The sequence below is a fragment of the Myotis myotis genome, unplaced genomic scaffold (assembly GCF_014108235.1).
Source record: "Myotis myotis isolate mMyoMyo1 unplaced genomic scaffold, mMyoMyo1.p scaffold_m19_p_14, whole genome shotgun sequence".
Classification (NCBI taxonomy): Eukaryota; Metazoa; Chordata; class Mammalia; order Chiroptera; family Vespertilionidae; genus Myotis; species Myotis myotis.
In genome coordinates this window covers 42,237,210-42,256,720 of record NW_023416318.1, presented here as the reverse complement: position 1 = coordinate 42,256,720, position 19,511 = coordinate 42,237,210, and the positions used below count along the sequence as shown (strand labels likewise).

The window sequence follows — 19,511 nt, the reverse complement described above, 5'->3', positions numbered from 1 at the left end:
TTCTTTGTTAAATGGCATTTAAATATATAAAATAAATATCAAATATGTAAATCTTTGTTTTACTATGGTTGCAAATATCAAAAAAATTTCTATATGTGACACGGCACCAGAGTTAAGTTAGGGTTTTTCAAAATGCTGACACACCGAGCTCAAAAGGTTCGCCATCGCTGCCAACCGTAGGATGTTGCGGAGACTCAGTGAGGTGAGCTGATGCCTTGTACTTGATCTTGCTCACTGTCTCCCAAAGGCCTTTACTTAAGGTTCAAGGAGCTGGCCAGGGGCAATCAATGGGCCATTTTGGAACTTTGTTCAGATTGATGTCATCATCCTAAATTCACAAGATTCTTCCTCTGAGGTGATATCAAAGTCAATAGGGACAAGGTCAATGGACTTCCTAAAGAGGACCCACACATTCTTGGCCCTAATTCACTTCGTGACCTTGGCTAGTAATTTTGTGACTCAACTTCTTTCAATGATGTGGGTACCATAGATTTTTATTTATCCCCTGAACACACTGATAATCTTATTTAAAGGGGTCTATGTCATGTGTTAGCTAACTGAAGATCCTATGACTTAATACCTGTGGCCATTGGTAGGGAAAGGTGAGACAAAACTCTACAAATTAAGATCTTTTAAAATGCTTGTCTTTCAGAATGAGAATGCCCACTTTGCCAAAAGGAAGCCACAATCATATGTAGTCAGTATGCATTTATTAAAGGTTTCTATGAATTTGTTCCCTAGGCATATGAAAGGGAAATATAAATAATATTTCTAAGAAAGTTTAAGTACAGCCATGCCCAGAGGCAGTGTATACTATAAACAAGCTCTCTGGTCTCTGTGTTTAAAGTAATAGAGGTTGTATGTTTGGTAGAAACAATCTATAAACACTTAAAAGTTAGGACAACCACAGCATAGCATTGCCCCACATATTCCCGTTCACATCCTGTAATAACAAATGGTTATTGTGGAAAGCAAGGTAAACTATGTCCTGTGCAAGCTGAAGTTCTCATCAACGATGCTTTCACCCCAGAGATTCTGATTTAATTGGCCTCAGGCAGGTCCTGGGCCTCAGCAGTTTTTCAAATCTCTCCAGGTGACTCTAAAGTGCAGCCTCAGTTGAGACCACTGGGGAGACGGGACCACTTAGTGCAGGAAGTAGCCTGGCCTTCTCAGTGAGGAGCCCATTTTCATCTTGGACTCGGAGTAAGAGGCAATTCTTAATAACTAAAAAAAATGGCCTAAAATGTGCCCACCATTGCCAAGGTGTAGAAGGAGTGTTTTTCCTGTAGGGGAGGACACAGCCTTCATCAGAAGACCTGCAGGTGGCTGCTGCATCGCCTCTGGTTAAAGAATGAGAACAGCCCTGAGAGTGAGAAATCCCTGGGCTGGGTGAGCAGGGCTGACCTGAGAATGCAAACGGGACCTGAACTCTCCTCTTGGACCCACAGTGGATGGCTCTCACCAGTTTCTTAATTAGAAGAACTGGAGGACTGATGTCAATTCTTGCCGAATATCCCTTATGAGTTACTTATGTCTAAATGAATAGAGCAGCTATCTGTGGTTCCCAGAGCAGATCACAGGCTCCAGTCCCTCTCAAAGTCTTCCATTTTCCCAGGTTAAAGAATCCCTTTGATATCATTATGTGTAGAAACCCATGCCAGGTAGACCTGGGTCACTGTTCAGTGCCTAGAACAAAAACACTCTTGGAATTTGATCTTAATAAGACCAATTTCTATCAGGATGGCCTATAGGATAAAATAATTACATGTTTATTGAATACTAGAGAGCTGTGCTAGGCACTTGTATATCTGCTGTCTCATTTTATACTCGCAATAAGTAGAGAGAGGTATTATCATATCCATTTTTCAGATATGGAAACTGAAGCTTCAACAGGCGAGTGCTTCACCCATGGCCACTAAGTCCATATGCTGCAGACCTGAATATCACACTGTGTTCTATGTTCTCTCTACCATATCTGTTTTGCTGTATACATATGACATATTGTGGTGATATGCACTTAAATCTTTTGGGTGAACTGTGAAGGTTTTCTCGACCCTTGTTGCTTAAAGTGTGGTCTGGGGACCAGCAGTGCTGCACGACCTGGGAGCTTCTTAGAAATTCCAGCTCTCAGGCCCTACCTGCTCAAACGGTAGGTCTTTGACAAGACCTTCTCCCAGAAATGCCCTCATATTGGGGGAACTAGGGAGATAGTGGATTTTAAACCATTTATAACCACTGCCTCTGCCACACAATGAATAGTCATATATGTGAATGTGTGTATGTGTATATATACATAAAACAAGAGTATTCACACAAATATGGGAAATCTTATACAAATGCTAAATAATATTTATGAGAAATAACACTCGTTGGGGCCTGTAACAGTAACATTTTTGATCCTTCTACACGCCCTAATAGATATGTTATAAATGGCAGCTTTGGACTAATAAACTCTTTTATATGCAGACAGCAAATGAGACAAGTGGAAAGACACAAGGCCAGGAGCACGCCCCCAGCAATTCTATCTCTGGCTCCAGCCGGCCCTTTCACCAGGCCCCTGCTCCCTCCCCCTCGGTGGGTCTGATAGACTTTCCAATTATGTGCCACCAGTGTTTGTCGCTTCATTAATTAAAGTTCTGCATGTAAAGCAGAGCTGCATTGTGGCCGGGCCTAATGCAATTATTCTCTCATGGCCCTTCCTCCGCCAGAGGCAATTACGGCAATTTTATGTCTAGAACATGCCTCGTGCTTGCTACGCATGCCTTGTGGCAACTTCACAACAACCTCTTGAGCCCATAAAAAAACATATCAGCATGGAATTTAGGCTGAAGTTGGACAAAAGAGAATCAAAGGTATCGGGTAGTGTCCACTGTGCATGCAACCCCTAATGTAGGAAATGCTACCAGGGGGGAGGTGCTATCTTTCTGTGACTTTCTGAAGGGCGGCATGAATTTCCACAGTCGAGACAAAACCACGGATAGATTCTAGTGTGTATTTCACTTCCACAAAAGGGAACATTTTTTAACAGACAGAGATGCTCAAAGATGTGCTTGCTTGAGGCGGATGGTGGATATTGCCTGGATATTCCCCACATGTAATGACTGGGATTGGGTTGTTGTCAGGGACCTCCAAGCTCTTGAATGGAGGTTCAAAATCCTTCCCCCCCCCTGAGATGCCACAGGTCTGTGTTCCTGGGTGTGAACTTGTAATTTTAAAAGTTCCTTGATTTCAACATGGCCCCTTATTAACTTCACTGAGAGGACTGACTCACTGGTTCTTGTACACCACCTCCTAATTCACCTGGAAAAAATGAACACTAACTCTCTGGCTATAAATAGCCGAACGAAAAATCAACCCAACACAGCAAGAAGCAGGCCAGATGCGGAGTTTTGATAATGAGCAAATTAAATATCCTGGCAAATACTTGCAATTACAGAGGCTTAAGACATGCTGGATTCCTGGCCAGGTAGGAGACTTGAAAGACTGAGATCCTTTTGAAAACAGCATCCCATGCCTCCTTGTCTCTGAGGCATCACATTGAAGCCAGAGAACACCCAGGCGGGGACGTCCACATGCCCCCTTCGTAAGAGCACAGGAAGAGGATGTGAAGGCTTTGGATAAAAATAATAACCGTGGGATCCCTGGCTGGTGAGGTTATGGTGTTACAGCTATGTTTTTCCCTTTTGTTTTTTTTTTTGAAATTTTTTTATAATGAACATATATGATTTTTGACAACTAGAACAACAACAATACAATAAATTTAGGGCACACTGCTATTAAAAGCATGTTTATGAAGAATAATATTGATATAGGAAAAAGATAACATGAAGAAAGACGACACAAAAGGCTGTGTGGTGTGATAGTGCACGTAGAAGCCTGGGTCCCTCACTCTGCTCAGACCTGCATTTTTTTTTCCTGGAAGGAAATGTACCAATGTGGTAACAGAGGTTGTCTTTGGGGAGTAAGACTGTGGGCAATTTCAATTTTCTTCTTCATTCTTTCCTGTATTTTCCTAATGTTCTATAATAAAAATAGAGCACTTTTGTAATCAGAAAAAAACAAAACAATAAACACTGTATTAAAAAAAAAGCAGCAAGGGAGGAAGGCGAGCTTGTTGGAAAGTGGGAAATGAGAGGGTGTCACCCGCCCACTTCAGGGAGGCTGGGGTCCTCGGCCTGAACTGAGGGCTTTCAAGGAAGAACAGGGAAGGTGGAGCCTCGGGGGAGTGTTTACTATTTGACAGCGGGGGAGAGTCTGTGTTTTCAACAGGGTCCCTCATATCATACCCACCTGCGTATGTTATCCCAGTCACCAGTGGGAGCCACGAGCGTCCACATTAACACGCGGGTTTTGAAGGGGATCCAAAACTCTGCCAAGTGCCCGAGGGTTTTATTCACACCCAGAGCCCCGACAGTAATTCTTCATTTGTCTCATCATTTGTCTTGGGGGAATGAGGTAGGGTCATGCTGAGGACAGAGCGGGGGCTTTGAAATCAGAAAAAGCGATCCTGTCGTCATATATGGGCCTCAGCTTTCATCTGTAAAATGGGGCCAGTCCTACTCTCCTTAGAGATTTACTGGGAGATTTTACTGAGATTATGGGAGCCCACTGCTCAGCATAGCCAATACTTTTGCTCAGTGTCAGTTCCTTTCTCCTGTATTGGAAAGAACAGGCAGGGAATCCCATGTTAGAGATAACAGCTCTCACACACAATAAGGCTGGGTGAAGGAGACAGTGTTCAACATTTTAGTCCAGTGTTTTATCTTCCAGGTTTGCCAGAAAATGATCTTTCCGGTCTTATGGGAAGAAAAAGATGATATTTTCCTTTGAGTCACATTGTAATGGTGTGACCTTGGGCTACCAGCCTCCTCTGTGCCTCAGCTTCTCCGTGTGTGATGGGGTCGATGCTGTGAAGTAGCCTTGTAATCCCCTGGCTGGGAAACTATTTTCCAGACACGATGGGGAAGAGAGGGGACTCCAGGCCCAGGAGTGTCTGCAGACACAGACACCGGGGAGTGTTGACTATTTGACAGCTGGGGAGAGTCTGTGTTTTCAACAGGGTCCCTCATATCATACCCACCTGCGTATGTTATCCCAGTCACCAGTGGGAGCCATGAGGGTCCACATTAACACGTGGGTTTTGAAGGGGATCCAAAACTCTGCTAAGTGCCCGAGGGTTTTATTCACACCCAGAGCCCTGACAGTAATTCTTCATTTGTCTCATCATGTAATGGCAGAGGTATTAATTTTGAATGGCTCAAGGATTTTAAATTAATTATGTCCAACTGCAATTACAATGGCTGTTGATTACTTTAGCCCATTAGCATGAGTCCCAGCAGTGTCAACCGCATCACAATAAGAGGTGACAGATGCCGGGATCCAGCAGCTTCCCAGCCCCAGGTACTGAGGTGAGAACTCCCTGGGCTCAGAAATCTCAGTGGGGCCACACTTGGTGGACCCTTGAGAATCAATGACGAGTCTCCTTGTTAGCTCTTACCCTGAACCAGGGTCATGCTCACAACTGAGGGGCTGCCCAATTAATTAATTAATTAATTAATATTATTATTGATTACATGGCTTCATTGGGCTCATCTCCTGGTACTAATGCTCGGCTCTGTGTAAAACGATGCTCCCGACCTGCCGGCACGGTGCTGACTGACCCAGAGGAGAAATAAGAACACGCAATGTCTCACTTTATGTCCGCACTCACTCCTTCACGCCTGTGCAAATGAAGAAGAGGGATAATAATAATCGCTGAAATTCATAAAATATTGGAGGGATTATAGTTTGCATGTTTTTATTTGATCCTTGCAAGTAAAACAGGTATTTCCATCCCCAGTTAGAGGCAGTGCTTGCGGTCTTATGGCTCATCGGTGGCAGAGCTGGGATTCAAACTCAGGTGACCTAAGCCAAGTTCAATGACCTTAGAGTGTGTGCAGATCTGACTTTGGAGTTGGACAAACCTGGCTTCCATCCTGGCTCTGCCTCTCACTAGCAAGGTGACCTTGGACAAGTCCTGAAAGCTCTGTGAGCGGCAGGTTCCGCGTCAGTAAATGAGTGTGAGTCTCTCACAGGTCTGTTCCGGTAATGAGGTAAGGCAAGCGACATACTCAGCACAGTGCCAGCCACCTGAGAAGCCAGTAATAGATAAAGAATGCTCCCTATGTTGGCTTAGCAGTTATGGAGGGACCCTATGCTCAGCCCCCTGACTGAGGGAAGGCTTTTTTCTCCGCGTGGTACAAAGAGGTAGGTGTTTGAAGGCTCTGGTTAAGAATTTGGAATTTATTTTCATGTAAAGCAGCTGCGTGACCCATAAGTAACTTGGAGACCAGGACCTACCTTTCACTTCTGTGCTGAGTCTAAAGAGATCTCCTGTGCTGCCTCTCTGGTCCAGGCCGGCAGCTGCCCACCCTTTTTGTCTGAGGCTGCTGACTCCTCCGAGAAAGCCTCTGAGCAGGTACCTTTGAAGGGTGGGGCTCAGGTTTGAGTCTGGGTTCTGCATGCTCGGGCATCGTGGGCATCGCCGGGTCCTCAGGGAGGATTTCAATTCTGCAGTCTTTGATGTGTGCCTAGGGCATTCTTGCAGCAGTGACGTTATTACAGGTGCATGAGATGGCTGTCATTAGCTTCTGAAAGTGGGGTCCCAAGTCTCCTACTCATCCCCTGGGGCTTCAGAAAAGCCATTTAGGAAACGCCTCAGGAAGCACTCCTGGCCCCACTGCTCCTTCCCTCTGAGGTGGAGGCACATTTTTAGGCCCCAGCCCAAGGCTCTCTGAGATTACGGTCCCATCACTGGGGTGAGTGGCTGCCAGAGTTAAGGCCTGGAGTCTCATACCAGCATCAGCTCAGGGACTCATGGGGTGGGGGTGGGGCAGCCAAACATGCTCTCTGTGGGCTTAATTAAGGGGGTGGGGGGCATGAGGTCACACAGAGAGAGGTACTGGTGCAGGAGCTCCCCATCTGAGCTTCTGAAACTAGGGGACCTGCTCTGGTTACTTCCCAGGCTCCCTCCCTGCCTTGGTGACTTCCGTCTAGTCTTCCTCTCCATTCTCTCTTGTCCCCTCATTTACTGCTGCTGCCCCATTTGTAGGGGATTCCCTGGGAAAGGGGAGATGCTCTTGTGGCCTAGGGATGCGTGGCTGCCCTGCTGTGCACAGTCACAGGCAGGCTCCTCCCACAGGGCTCCTCAGTGGGGCTGCGAGCAGGGTGTACGGATGCCAAAGGGCAGTCCAGGTGCCAGCCTCCTCTTCCACATCCCTCTGGGCCACATCTGCTGGCTTTAGTGACATGAGGGGAGGCCTCCTTCCCGGCAGGCCAGGTAGTTCATGCCGCCATGGAGGAGCCCGCTGGTCACCTCCTGCCCTGAGTGGCTAATTAAAGCTACCCCTTCTACCACCATAGGGCTGACGTCAGGGGCAGAAAGGAGGCCCGGCCATGTCCCAGGATCCCGTGTGTGTGTGTGTGTGTGTGTGTGTGTGTGTGTGTGCGTGTGTGGTCTATGTGTATACCCATGCGTGTAAAGAGAGGACAGGGTGGCTGCCACTCTGGGAGGGTCAGACCACCAGCAGCTGGGAACTGCCCTGCCCTAGGGTCTCCCCCCAGTCGAGTGGGCCTCATCCCATACTTCCTGGGTCCTTCCATTCCTGCAGCTCATAGGAGGAAAACTGCTCCTTGTTTTTTTGGGAAAAAGAATGAGGGAAACCCAATTCCCCCTCCCACCCCAGACCTTGTTCTGTCCTGAGAACATGGTTTAAAATATTCCAGTCACAGGCAGGCTATTCAAATAAAATAGAATCTTAAACCACTGGGGCTTGTTGAGACATTCAGGCTTCCAGGATGTGTGAAAGGCAGGGGGCGGGGCGAGACGGCCCTGCCAGTCTCCCGGCCTCTTTATTCCTGGCAGCTGCGATGCTAGACACATCTGAGTGTGTCTTCCAGCCAAGGGGACACAAGCAGGTCTGACAGCAAGCGACACATAGCAGCCACTGCAAGGCTCCCCTCCCCGGTGGCAACTTTAATTATTTGAACTGGAGTTCAGCAAAAGAAAAAGAAAAAGAAAAGAAAATCTGAAGATATTGTAAGTGACTCCCCAGTTTCCCACAGAGAATAGCTGTTGGGGAATAGGGGGGACAAGAACCCCACAAAGCTCTCATTTGTGGCTGGGTCAGGCAGAGGCCTTTAAATATTCATGCCCCGTATGCAACTGTGCAGAGTGGTGGAGGAGGCAGGGCTTGCACTAAGGCCAGCACAGCGAGAGGCAGCGGCTGGAGGCGCCTGGAGGAGCCCAGAGCTGGCATGCTTCGGGAATGCCCTAGAAGGTGGCTGGTACCACAAAGGCACACCCTGGCTATGTCTCCATCATCGGTGAGCACCTGATCTGGCTCCCTGTGGGCTCTGATGGGTGCTCTCCCAGCGCCTCTGTCTCACCGCCTCTGTCCCCTACCTTGTCATTTCTAATTCCTTCTCTCACTTACCCTTCTGAAAGGCAAATTACATGGCACAATTTGGAGCCACAGGCACTGGAGGAAAACTCTCAGCATGGGCTCAGAATAAATTTCAGTCACGATTGGCCAAGTACTCTCAAGTTTCAGTTTGCATCCACATCATGGAGGTGGGGCTTGAAAATGCAGAGTCTGGGCTCTGCTCAGTGATGCCGTTCAGGGAGCCCAGGGTGGCATCCAAGAATCTGCATTTACTACATGTTACAAGTGACTGCAACTGGAGAAACACGTATTAGATTTTCATGGTTCTCCTACGGAATCCATTGAGGATTGTGGGGTTTCTTGAGAAAGCACTTTGTGATATTCTGCAAGTACTTCAACTCCCTGGAGGTCCCATGGACCTGCCTGCTCTGGGCTTGGAGAAGACGCTTGGTGGTGGGTATCAGCCCTGGAGCCCATCGTGGCTAGCTGCCAGCCTCTTGGGCCTGGCTCTCATTGGAGACCATCCATGGCTCTCTCTGGCACCCACCCTCCTGCACTCGGGCCCCACAGCCAACAGAGGCCCCTGTAGGTCTGCAGGGTTAAGCTCACACAGTCTCACATAGCAGCGCAACATCCATTTCCTGTCACTAACGTTCAGCAGACCCAGGAGAAGAACATCAAGTTCCTGCCTCTGCATTTAGGATTTGGATAAAATAAATGGCAAGGCTTACAACCCTGGAAATGCATATTTCTATTTTGGTTATTTATTTTTCTGATGAAAACACTTCCCCAGCACTGGGGATTCAAAGACCCGTCAGTCCTGGATGAATGTCTGAGAGCCTGAATGGGAAATGACTGTGGGCTGAGGGACGGCTCGCTGCCTCCCCTCCATTACTCCTGCTGAGCCACCTGCTGGAACAGGGCTGGAAACAGCAGAAACAGCCCCGAGCGAATGTGGCCCGAGGAAAAATAAAACAGGCCAGTAAAACAAAAACACGCATTTAAGCTATTGATCAACCCAAAGGTTACTAGAGAAATGATGAAGTGTTAAGAAAATATCATTTTCACCTCGACATTTCTTTTTCTAAAATCAGGCTCTATTAAATCCAGAGAAGAGTAAATTTAAAGATCAAATGCTTTTAAGGATCCCCTCACCTCCCTGGTGGGCCACCGTCTCTCCGCATTTAGATTTCCTCCTAAGAAGCCTTCCTTTCCAGGCGCCTGCTCTGAGGCACCTGAGAAATATCAGCGATGGCGATGACTGTGTAATTCCACCATCTGCATCAGAAAGCGTGGCTTCCCAAATACAATTGAATGTAATGAATCTATTTATTTGTGCCCTGACTTATTCCAAAAAGGATTTAAGGTAGCTCACAGAGATACATAAAAAATCTAGTTAGATACCATAAACTAGAGGAGGGTGAGAAAGATGGGGCAGATGTTGTTATCAACTGGGATCAAGGGTCAGGCTGCTGCAAACAACACATCAGGGAACCCTGTTTGTTCACCAAGAGGGGAGCCTCAGATTTAATTTGACCTTTCTTCTGATTAAAAAAGTTCATTCGTATGTCTTTTCCATTCTCATTCGATTTATGTCTGTGAAGTTTCAGTTCACAGAAATCCTGGAAGGCTTGCATTTGCCTGCACCCCATGGCCGGGAAGCTATGGGTCAGAGCAGCAGCTCCCTGGGGTTCTACCAGCCAGCAGGGAGGAAGCGAAGCTCTCAGTTTCACAAAGTCCACAGCTCGAAGGGAAACAAAATAGTCAGCAGGCAACTAGCTTTCCTGAAACAAGCCAGCAAGGAACTTCTCCTATAAGTTTCCAGAAAGAGAGGATCCACCATAGGCTTTCCACTGTGTGCAAGGTATTTTAAGGGGGGTGAAAGGGGGGGGGAGAGCAAAGAAGCGCAGTCAGGGCCCCGCCTTCCCAGAGCCCGGAGCGGAGAGTCTGATTTTTGACTCGAGTCCCCTGTCTCCCCCGCCCCAACCTTCTGTCGTGTGTTTATACAGGGTGTCGGGCACTGCTAGCTAACTCTTGTCATGCTTAATTTGTGCCAGATGCTATGCTAGCCCTTTGCACTCATTAACTATTTAATTCTCACCTCCTTGGGGTAGGCACTCTTATTGTCTCCACTTTCCAGATGACGAAACTGAGGCCCTGGGAGGTTATTAACTGCCCCCATAAATAGTACAACCAATCAGGGGTGGAACCTGACTGGGACCGTGTTCTAAGCACATTTCTTGGACCTTAGAGAATATGATCTTATGCTAAGAAACATGGCACCACTCCCCCCAATCCTCACCCTAAAGGTAACAGCTAGAAGAACCGTTTGGGTAAGTGACTCTCGAGGTACCGCACTGAATGCCATTGCTGTCTTAGTGAAATCTATGTAAATCAAATTTCTGATGCTCTATAACATTTGTCATGGATAACAAGAGATTGCTATTTTTAAAAAGGATTCTGTAGAAAGTCTTTTGTAAATCACTGCTACCCTCCCCTGTGATGCCTTGGAAGTGTTTTCTGGGTTTGCTTAGATCAAGATCCCACTGCAAAAGCTCAGTGCTGCTGAGGATGGTGTTTAAGGTGAGGTTCTCTGAAGATGGGACTTGACCACGTTGGTGGGCTCTGTCTGCCTGGAAGATGGCGAAGTGGCCCTACTGCCCTCCCTCCAGGAGAACAAGCAGCCTGACCTCAGGCCACTTTGCTCACTGTTTGGGTTCATCTGGAAGTGCAGAGGGGAGAGCGGGAGGAGAAGTTGGAGAATAGAGGAACATCGAGACTTGCCTCGCACGGAGAGTTCTTCATCGGTGCGGGAAACGTGGAGCTGGTCACGGTAGCACTCGAGGAAGTGGGGACCTCAGTGGTGTTGAGCAACAGGGCATGGCCTGGGCAGAGAGGAAAAGAGTCAAAGCTGCACCATCATCACGCACTGAAGGGCCCGGGGGTGCGGGGTTAATAAGTGCAGGGTTCATGGGAACATCTCCTCCAGCCTCTTTGAGGCTGTGGCTTTCTGCTGCCTCCAATGGATAAGACAGCCTGCTTGTCACTGTCACAGAACTTGGCTTGCAAAGGTCTTCATTCCAAAGGGCCAGTGATGTCCTAGCATCAGATAGCTGAGCTTCTGCATCCCTGATCTCTTAGGGTCACCAGCTTTAGCCCAAAGGCCAGGAGCAGCTTGAAGTGCCCTCGACCACCTGCCCCCAGCCCCATCGCTCCCCATTTCCAGTCATGCCCATGCTTTGCCCACCAATGGTCTCTATTACCTTCATTCTCTTCTCCCCCTCCTGGAGTCCAGGCCACCCAGTGTCACATGCCTGACCAAGATTCATTTCTTGTTCCTAAACACTAATCTGCCTGAGAACCTGGAAGAATAGGAGCTCCAGCCCCACCTGCCGGTGGGAGAAGCGTCAGTAAACCACCAGGACTGCAGGGCACTTTGTAGGTGGTCAATGCTCTGGAGACAGGTGCCAGCGAGAGCCCACAACTTTTTAGGCACCCCACAGAACCCCAGGCAGGACTTTAGTCATTCATTTCTACTTTTCTCTGTCTCTTAACGAAGTTCATTAATGAGTTACTACCAAGTTACAATTCAGGTGGGTCCAGAACAGAGAACCAAGATGGGCCAGTCATCCTCGAAAGCATGCCGCCCACCCTTGAGGAAGGATCGAGTTGATGGGCTTATGTGACTGGGGAGAGGAAGGACCTCATTCGGTGTGTGGGCCACACCAGTTATCTTTCAATATCTGAAGGGCTGCCTGTGTGACTTCGTTCTGTGGGGGACAGAGACCGTGATCGATGAGTAGACTATACAGGAAGATAGAGCTTATCTCGAGGTAAGGAAAAGGTCTACAATCAGAGCAGTCAGCGGATGAATTCCTTTAGGAGGCGTCAGAGGCATTCAACAAGTGCTGGGCACTTATTCGCTACGGGTGCTGTTGGGGGACAATCAAACTGAGAGCAGAGGCGTGAAGACCACGTCTAGCTTTGAGCTCTGTTTCTCTCTCTGATCGCACAGACATGGTGCTGAGGACAGTGCAGTGCGGCAAGGGGGCTGGGAGGAGAAGCAGGAGCTCTTGGCCCCCACATCTGTGAGGGGCCGCAGAACTCTCCCTTGGCTGCAGTAACTCAGCCTTCTTCCTCACGGCAAAGCCAGCTCACTGGGATGCAGCTCTGAGGACCAAGGACAGAACTGCATGGGCTCTGGGATTTTTAGTGGTTGATCTGGATGGTGTCCACTTTCACACTTTTATAATAATCACTAGAGGCCCAGCGCACAAAATTTGTGCACTTGCAGGTGGGTCCCTCAGCCCAGCCTGGACCCTCTTGCAGTCTGAGAGCCCTCAGGGGATGTCCGACTGACAGCTTAGGCCCGTCCCCATGGCAGTTGGACATCCTTAGCACTACCACAGAGGCAAGAGAGGCTCCCGCCACCGCCGCTGCACTCGCCAGTGGTCAGTGCGTGTCATAGCGACTGGTCATTCCACCATTGTGTCAATTTGCATATTAGCCTTTTATTATATAGGATAATTATAATGAATTCTTGAAGGCATCCATAGGATGTGTGCTCTCTTGGAAAGAGAATAATTCTTGTATGAGGGTCTCCAGCGCCACAAAGAGCAAGCACATGCAGGGGAGGGAAGAGGGGGAGACAGGCCTGCCCTCCAGCCCCATCCTGCAGAGTTGGGCCCTGGGCCTCACCCCCAGGCACAGCACAAGGCTGCATGGCCTGCCTCTCCAGCAGCCCAACTCTCAGAGCTGAGCTGGCCGCACAGAGCCTCTCTCATCCAATCAAGGCAGGTGCCTCTGAGTGTGGAGTCAGATCAGCAGGTATGGTGGCCACTCTTGGGTATTATTAGGTCTCTCTGCTCCTCTGGCAGTTAAGGATGGGTCGTGGGAGGATGGGCTATGGTGCAGGGAGGGAGGGTGTGAGGGTGGGGGTATGGCTGAGGAGGCTGGGCAGCAGGGAATGGACCAGATGGGGGGCAAGGTTCCTAGGACATCACCTTGGGGCCAATGACACAGGTCTCCCTGTGCCTCAGCACCCTCAGTCATAAAGAGGGCTACACTTTTCCTTACCTCTCAATGACTAATGGGCCTGCCACACAGTAGGTCTCAACAAATACTTATCGAATGAATGGATTATCATTACTGTTGCTGCTATTTTTATATTTCAGCTAACCGTTCACCAAGGTTCCCATTTTAAGGAACAAAAGGTGGCATCTACCTGGGCCTGATTCAGTCATTCTAAAGCCCAGGGAAGTGTTTAGAGGACACTGTGTGGAGCACCCAGGGCAAGCTCAGGACAGCTACCCACCCAGGCTTGCCCGGCAGGGTGGGGCAAGGTCCACCTGCCCTGGGCGGTGCCCTAAGTCTCTCATCTGGCTGGGTGGGCACCAGGGGGAAGGAGAGGAGTGGCAGTACCTTGGTGGTCCTGGAACCGGGCCTCCTTTAGGGTCTTGACCTGCCACTGGGGCGCGTGGGGTGAGAGTGTTCCTTGGGACCAGCCACAGAAGCCATCCTCGAAACTGCAGTAGAAACCAGCAGGGAGCTTACCTGTGGGAGGAGCACAGGGACAGTCATTTCCTGGAAGGCTGAATGCAAACGATGCCAAAGTCAAGTATAATTAGCCAGGGTGACCACATTGTCCTCACTAATAACAGCTCCCTCGATGGCTAATGATACTGATCATGGTGGAGAGAGGCCCCAATCCCCAACTTGTACAGGTGTTGGTTTATAATTTTCTAATCTTCAGAAAAAACTGGTAATAATAACAACTCCACAGCAATGGGTATTGTTAACCCAGTTTTAGATATGACAAAGCAGAGGTTCACAGATGTTAAGCAACCTGACCAAGGTCACCTAGCCAGCAGGTAATCCAGCTTGAACCTAGCTCTTCTATTTCTAAACTTACATGGGCCCACAAAGAACATGACCCAGGGAGAAGCCCACGTGTGCTCACTGGACTACACTCCTAAAGCTCAGCCCAGTGGCAAGAACCTAACAGCAGCAGTGGCAGTGTTGGCCTGGAATTGGCTTGGGTCCCTCAAATCACCTCTGTGTGCAGAAACACACTTGCTCAGAACTTCCTTTTTCCAACCCCCTTGCAGTGAAGTGAAGCCACCTGAGCAGTTCTGGCCAATGATGTGAGCGGAAGGGATGTGTGTCTCTTCTGGATGGAGCCTGCGGAAAGCTCTGTGTAATTCTTCAGGCTCCTTTCCCCTGCTGAGGGGCCAAGGAGACTTCCTGTTCCTGGGGATGCTGCTGTATGATGTGGAGCCCCTGCCAGCCTGCGTCCCAGAGAGACCCTTCGGAGCAGAGCCCCTCTCCCAACCCTCAGTGAACAGGGCCTGTGTCAAGTTAAGCCCCTGAAATGTGGGATCGTTTATTACTGCAGCAGAACCTCGCCTATCCTGACCAAGCAATCCCAGTTACTGGAGCCTCTTTACAGCATCTGTTGGCTCAGCATAAATAGCCCCATTATCCTTTTCTCTGCATCAGACTGACCTCAGGTCCCACTGAAGAGGCCACAGCCAGCTTCATAGACCATATTATTTCGCTGCTGCCCACAGAGGGAGGAGGGTAGGGGAGAGGGTTAGAGAGGGCTTATGCTCTACAGCTGACTGGGAGAACAGCTGCAGGGAAGGCACTCAGCCTTGAGAGTGCATTGCAGGCTGTGGTGACAGCGCCCAGCAGTCCCTGGCCCGGCTACGTCCTGTGCAAGAGAGACTGGACCCATGGTGCTGTCCTTCCTCTGTCTAGCCTTCCTGGCAGTGGCAGGCTAACACAGAGGCCCTGACGCACCTGGCTGTGACAGCACCTTCGTGAATTATCACTCATTTCCCCCGATTCTCTGTGCATTTCACACGGAGGCATTATAAATTAAAACAGGCTGGCATGACTTGGACATTTCTTCCCATTTATACCCCCCTGAAGAAGTCGTTTCCCCAAGCCCTGCATGTTCCTCTGATTAAAAATCCAACAGCTAAGGAGACCTTTCTGTTTTATTTTTTATGCGCCCCCTCAAGGGATCCCACAGCCACTTCTTTTGCAAAAACTAACTGGTGACCTTCCGGGGAGTGTCCTTTACAAGCGTGTTTGACCGGGCACTACAATGAGGATGCTAGCAGGTGATGGGCTCCCGTTAGGAGGAGGAGGCAGGGCTGAGCTGGGGCCTGCAGGGCACATCACCCTCGCCTCCCCCTTTCAGGAGGGGAGGGGCAGATCTTGATTCGTGGGTGCTGATACCTCAACAGCCCTGGAGTGGGACAACTGCACTCTAGCCTAGCCTCTCTGTTGCATACTGTGCTACCTCAGACAAGCACTTCCTTCCTCAGCCCCAGCTCCCTCCTCTGTGAAATGGGGTGATAGTAGTGTCTATGTCAGTGATGGCGAACCTTTTGAGCTCCACGTGTCAGCATTTTGAAAAACCCTAACTTAACTCTGGTGCCGTGTCACATACAGAAATTTTTTGATATTTGCAACCATAGTAAAACAAAGACTGATATTTTTGATATTTATTTTATATATTTAAATGCCATTTAACAAAGAAAAATCAACCAAAAAAATGAGTTCGTGTGTCACCTCTGACACGCGTGTCATAGGTTTGCCATCACTGGTCTATGTCATAGGGCTGTTTTGAGGACAAAATGAAAGAGAGAGTGTGGAAACATTTTATAAACAGACAGGGTTGAGCAAATACACAGAAATGGCGGCATTATTCATCATCCTTCTCCCCCGGGCAGGGGAGCTCGTGAGGGAGTGCGCTACAACAGTCCAGTTACCCGGAGGCAGAGACAGTCCCTCAGCTGCCTCTCTGGAGACGCCTGTGCCTTCCACCTGCGCCAGCGGCTCTCCACCTCCTAGCCCACCTTGGTCCAGCTTGGCACAGGATCCAGGGTGAGCTGGGACTAGAAGCCCCTTTCTTTTCAGGAGGTCGGCAAAATCGGTCACTGGACAATTTATGTGATAACTAAGACCTCGAAGAGTGGGTGGGGAGGCGATGAGACGGTATCCACTACTGCAAGCACATGGGCTGTGTGTTCAGCAAAAAGCCACTCCTAAGGAAGCTGGTGGGCAAGGGCATCAGAGCAGAGGCCCTTGGTGGGTTAGGCTGTGTTTGGGAAATTGCCACTAAGGCCAATTGCTGAGCACAACGTTGGCACACAGGGTTGGCCTAATGTCAGCTCCTCCTCCGATCATCCTTTGCTCCTCTCATCCACCCCAGGCACCCGAGCAGGGCTTGGCACACTGCAGGATCGCCGTACTTAGCTGCGGATGAAGTAGGAGTGAGTTCAGTCCTCTTCACCCTGTCACTCAAAATGTGGTCCAGGGACCAGCTGCACCCGCATCGCCTGTGAAACTATGAGAAGTGTGGACTCTCAGGTCCCCCCCGCCAACCCCATCCCCAGAATTGGAATCTGTATTTTTAACATTCCTAACGTCTGAGCAGCACTGCTCTACCCCACCCTCTCCTTGGGCTGCAGCCAGATATTTCATTGGCCGGATGGCAAGTCGGGCTGTGTGTGGGTCAATCAATCCCACAACATTGGCAATTATGACACCTGATTCCACTCTAAGAGAGACAGATTTGTGGAGTCACAGAGATGTGACCTCAGCAACAGCTGCAGGAACTGCCAACTACAAACTCCAGGCCAAATGACACCACTTCTTTTCCTTCCTGTGTGACAACTCGGTTAACATTTTTGATAAATATGTGTTATACATTTCCTTGAAAATATAGAGTCATGGGGAAAAATGTTAGAAGAAATACATCAAAATATTATGGTTATCTCTGAATGTCTGAGAGGGAGGATTATGGGTGGTAGTAATTTTCTTCTGTGTACTTCTCTAGATTTTTCAAATATTTTACAACCAACATGTTTTATTTTACAATAAAGAAACATAAAAAAACCTGTTTTGCCTGACAGGAAAAGTATCCCCACTAAATAGATGAGATTATTAAGTACATGGAGGGGAAGTGAGCTGCTTGCAAATACCTGGTGAGTCAATGGCCCATCCAGGGGATGAAGCGAGAACACCTTAGCCTTTCCTGGGGAGCCACATGCCATGAGGGTCACTGCTCGACATCCAGGGGCCCTTGAAGACACCCTTCGATGGGTGATAGCGTCCTGGATGTCTCACTTGAATCAGTAACATTTAATTGGAATGAGGGAAGAAGGATGGGTTTGGAGGACCAGGTGTGGATAGACAGGTTGGTGATTAGATGGAGAAGGGCAAGGGCAATGCTGCCACCTCCATTTCAGGTCCCTGCTTATCTCAGACAGAGAGATATTGCTTGGGGTTGAGTTTGAGAATCGAGTGAAACCCCAGTAGGTGTGGGGAATTCCTTCTGGGGAGAGAGTGGAGTGAGGCTAAATTGATGGGATACAGTCTACTTTTCCCTTCAAATTCCAACCATGGCCAAGCTTGGTTGACTACCCTGGACCAAGACTGGCGACCCTTGTGGGGGTTCCTTAGAAGATCTGGACATCCCCAACAGGTGAGCTCCTGCTCAGAGAAAACATTCGAATAGGTTCCAGACTACCTGGGAAGGACCAGGTGAGGTCAAGAGCATTGGACATCAACACATACCACATCAGTGGCATCATGCTCCAACTCACATTACAGATGAGGAAACTGAGGCCCAGAGGTGGGGATGAGTGATCTTACCCCACCCCACTCCCCAACCTTTTCCTGGTCCCTTCCTCCTGGGTGGAAACATAGCTAGGGTTGTGCTCGGCAGAACCAGCTGCTAGAAACTCACAGAACAAGAGTCTGGCTTGTAGTGGTTCAGAGTGTGGGCTTTGAAGTCAGACTGAGTCTGAATCACTGCTCAGCCACTGGCTAACAGTTTGACCATGGACTTCAGGTTCCTCATCTCTAAGATGGGTGTAATGGCATCACATAGGATCGCTGTCAGGGTGAAATAAGTTAATACATGCAAAGTGTTTGGAGCAGCTCCCAGTACATAGTAAATGCTCAATAAATGTTAGCCAATATTATTACTACCATTGCTATCTTCACGGGGATGGTTTCCAGGTCAACACCAGTCAATGTGATAGGGAAGACAGCAAATATCCCACAGAGAATGGGGCACACAAACAAGGAGAAGGATATTGGCTAGTAGTACTGTAAAGATCAGAGTGGCAAAAAGATCGAAATAACTCTCCTTCTGAATTGAACTTCTCTTCCTAGCAACCGATTTCTGTAGCAAAGACCTTGGTGGGGGTACTCGCCAGTGTGGAGCTGTCATTCGACAGCTGGTCAGAGCAGCTGCTCAAGTTCGGCTGAAAAGGCCACAGGGCCCCAGGTGCCTGCCCTCGGGCCCGCAGCTAGGCTGCCCTCCAGCTTGGAGTTGGTCCTGGAAACTTGTTAATGGCAAGTCCCTGAATGGTGGGAAAATGCCCCGAGCTCGCAATAATGGCCAGATCCCGCAGGCTCAATGCTCTAATCATGGCTCTGTTCCTGATGTGCTGTGTGACCCGAACAAATCAATTACCTTCTCTGTGGTTTCATTTTCCCAATTGTAAATCAGGGCATGCCCTGCCTGACCTGTGTCCCTGCTGGGAAGTGGGCATCAAGAAACTAAAAAAAAAAAAAGGCAAAAGCAAAATCACACAGCTCAGAGGCACTGCTGGAAATACTGCAGAGACCAGTAACTAGAGACACACAGAGGCCTCAGCCTGGGCAGCTTGGTGGCTAGGTTCATTTGGGCCACATGCAGAGTGAAAGTCTGCGAGACAGGCCAGGAGCCAGACAGTGTGGGCAGACAAGGTGCCTACCTGCAACTCCTTACTGAGTTGATCTAAACAACCACAATTCCGCCATTATTGGAAAACTTTTGCATAAAAGGTAGTTTTTAAGTTGAAAAATGGATTTCTTTATTGCTTCATTTATAAGAGAATAAACAAAACCATTTTTCCCCCAAGGGAAAGTCTGTCCTCCAGATGACCTGGGAAACACTTAACTTTTTAAAGCTATTTTGCAGGCCAGTGTCACGGGGCTGGTATCTAGGAGGTGAGCATTGGCTGCTGTGTCTGGGCCCCACAGCACCCAGGCACGCACCTGCTGCCCGCTGCCCGACCCTGC

The 19,511-nt window shown here is 48.9% G+C and overlaps 1 protein-coding gene across 1 annotated transcript in view; it reads right to left on the bottom strand.

Moving 5' to 3' along the window:
• Positions 1-11,141: 11,141 nt before the first annotated feature.
• The window catches only part of LOC118669458 (ALK tyrosine kinase receptor-like), a 172,817-nt gene continuing 164,447 nt past the window's right edge, over positions 11,142-19,511 (bottom strand). The window contains exons 4-5 of the mRNA XM_036335550.1: positions 13,845-13,976; positions 11,142-11,308 (exon numbers count right to left, since the gene is read on the bottom strand). Of these exons, the coding sequence (XP_036191443.1) occupies positions 11,142-11,308; positions 13,845-13,976 (299 nt within the window). The remainder of the gene's footprint in view (positions 11,309-13,844; positions 13,977-19,511) is intronic.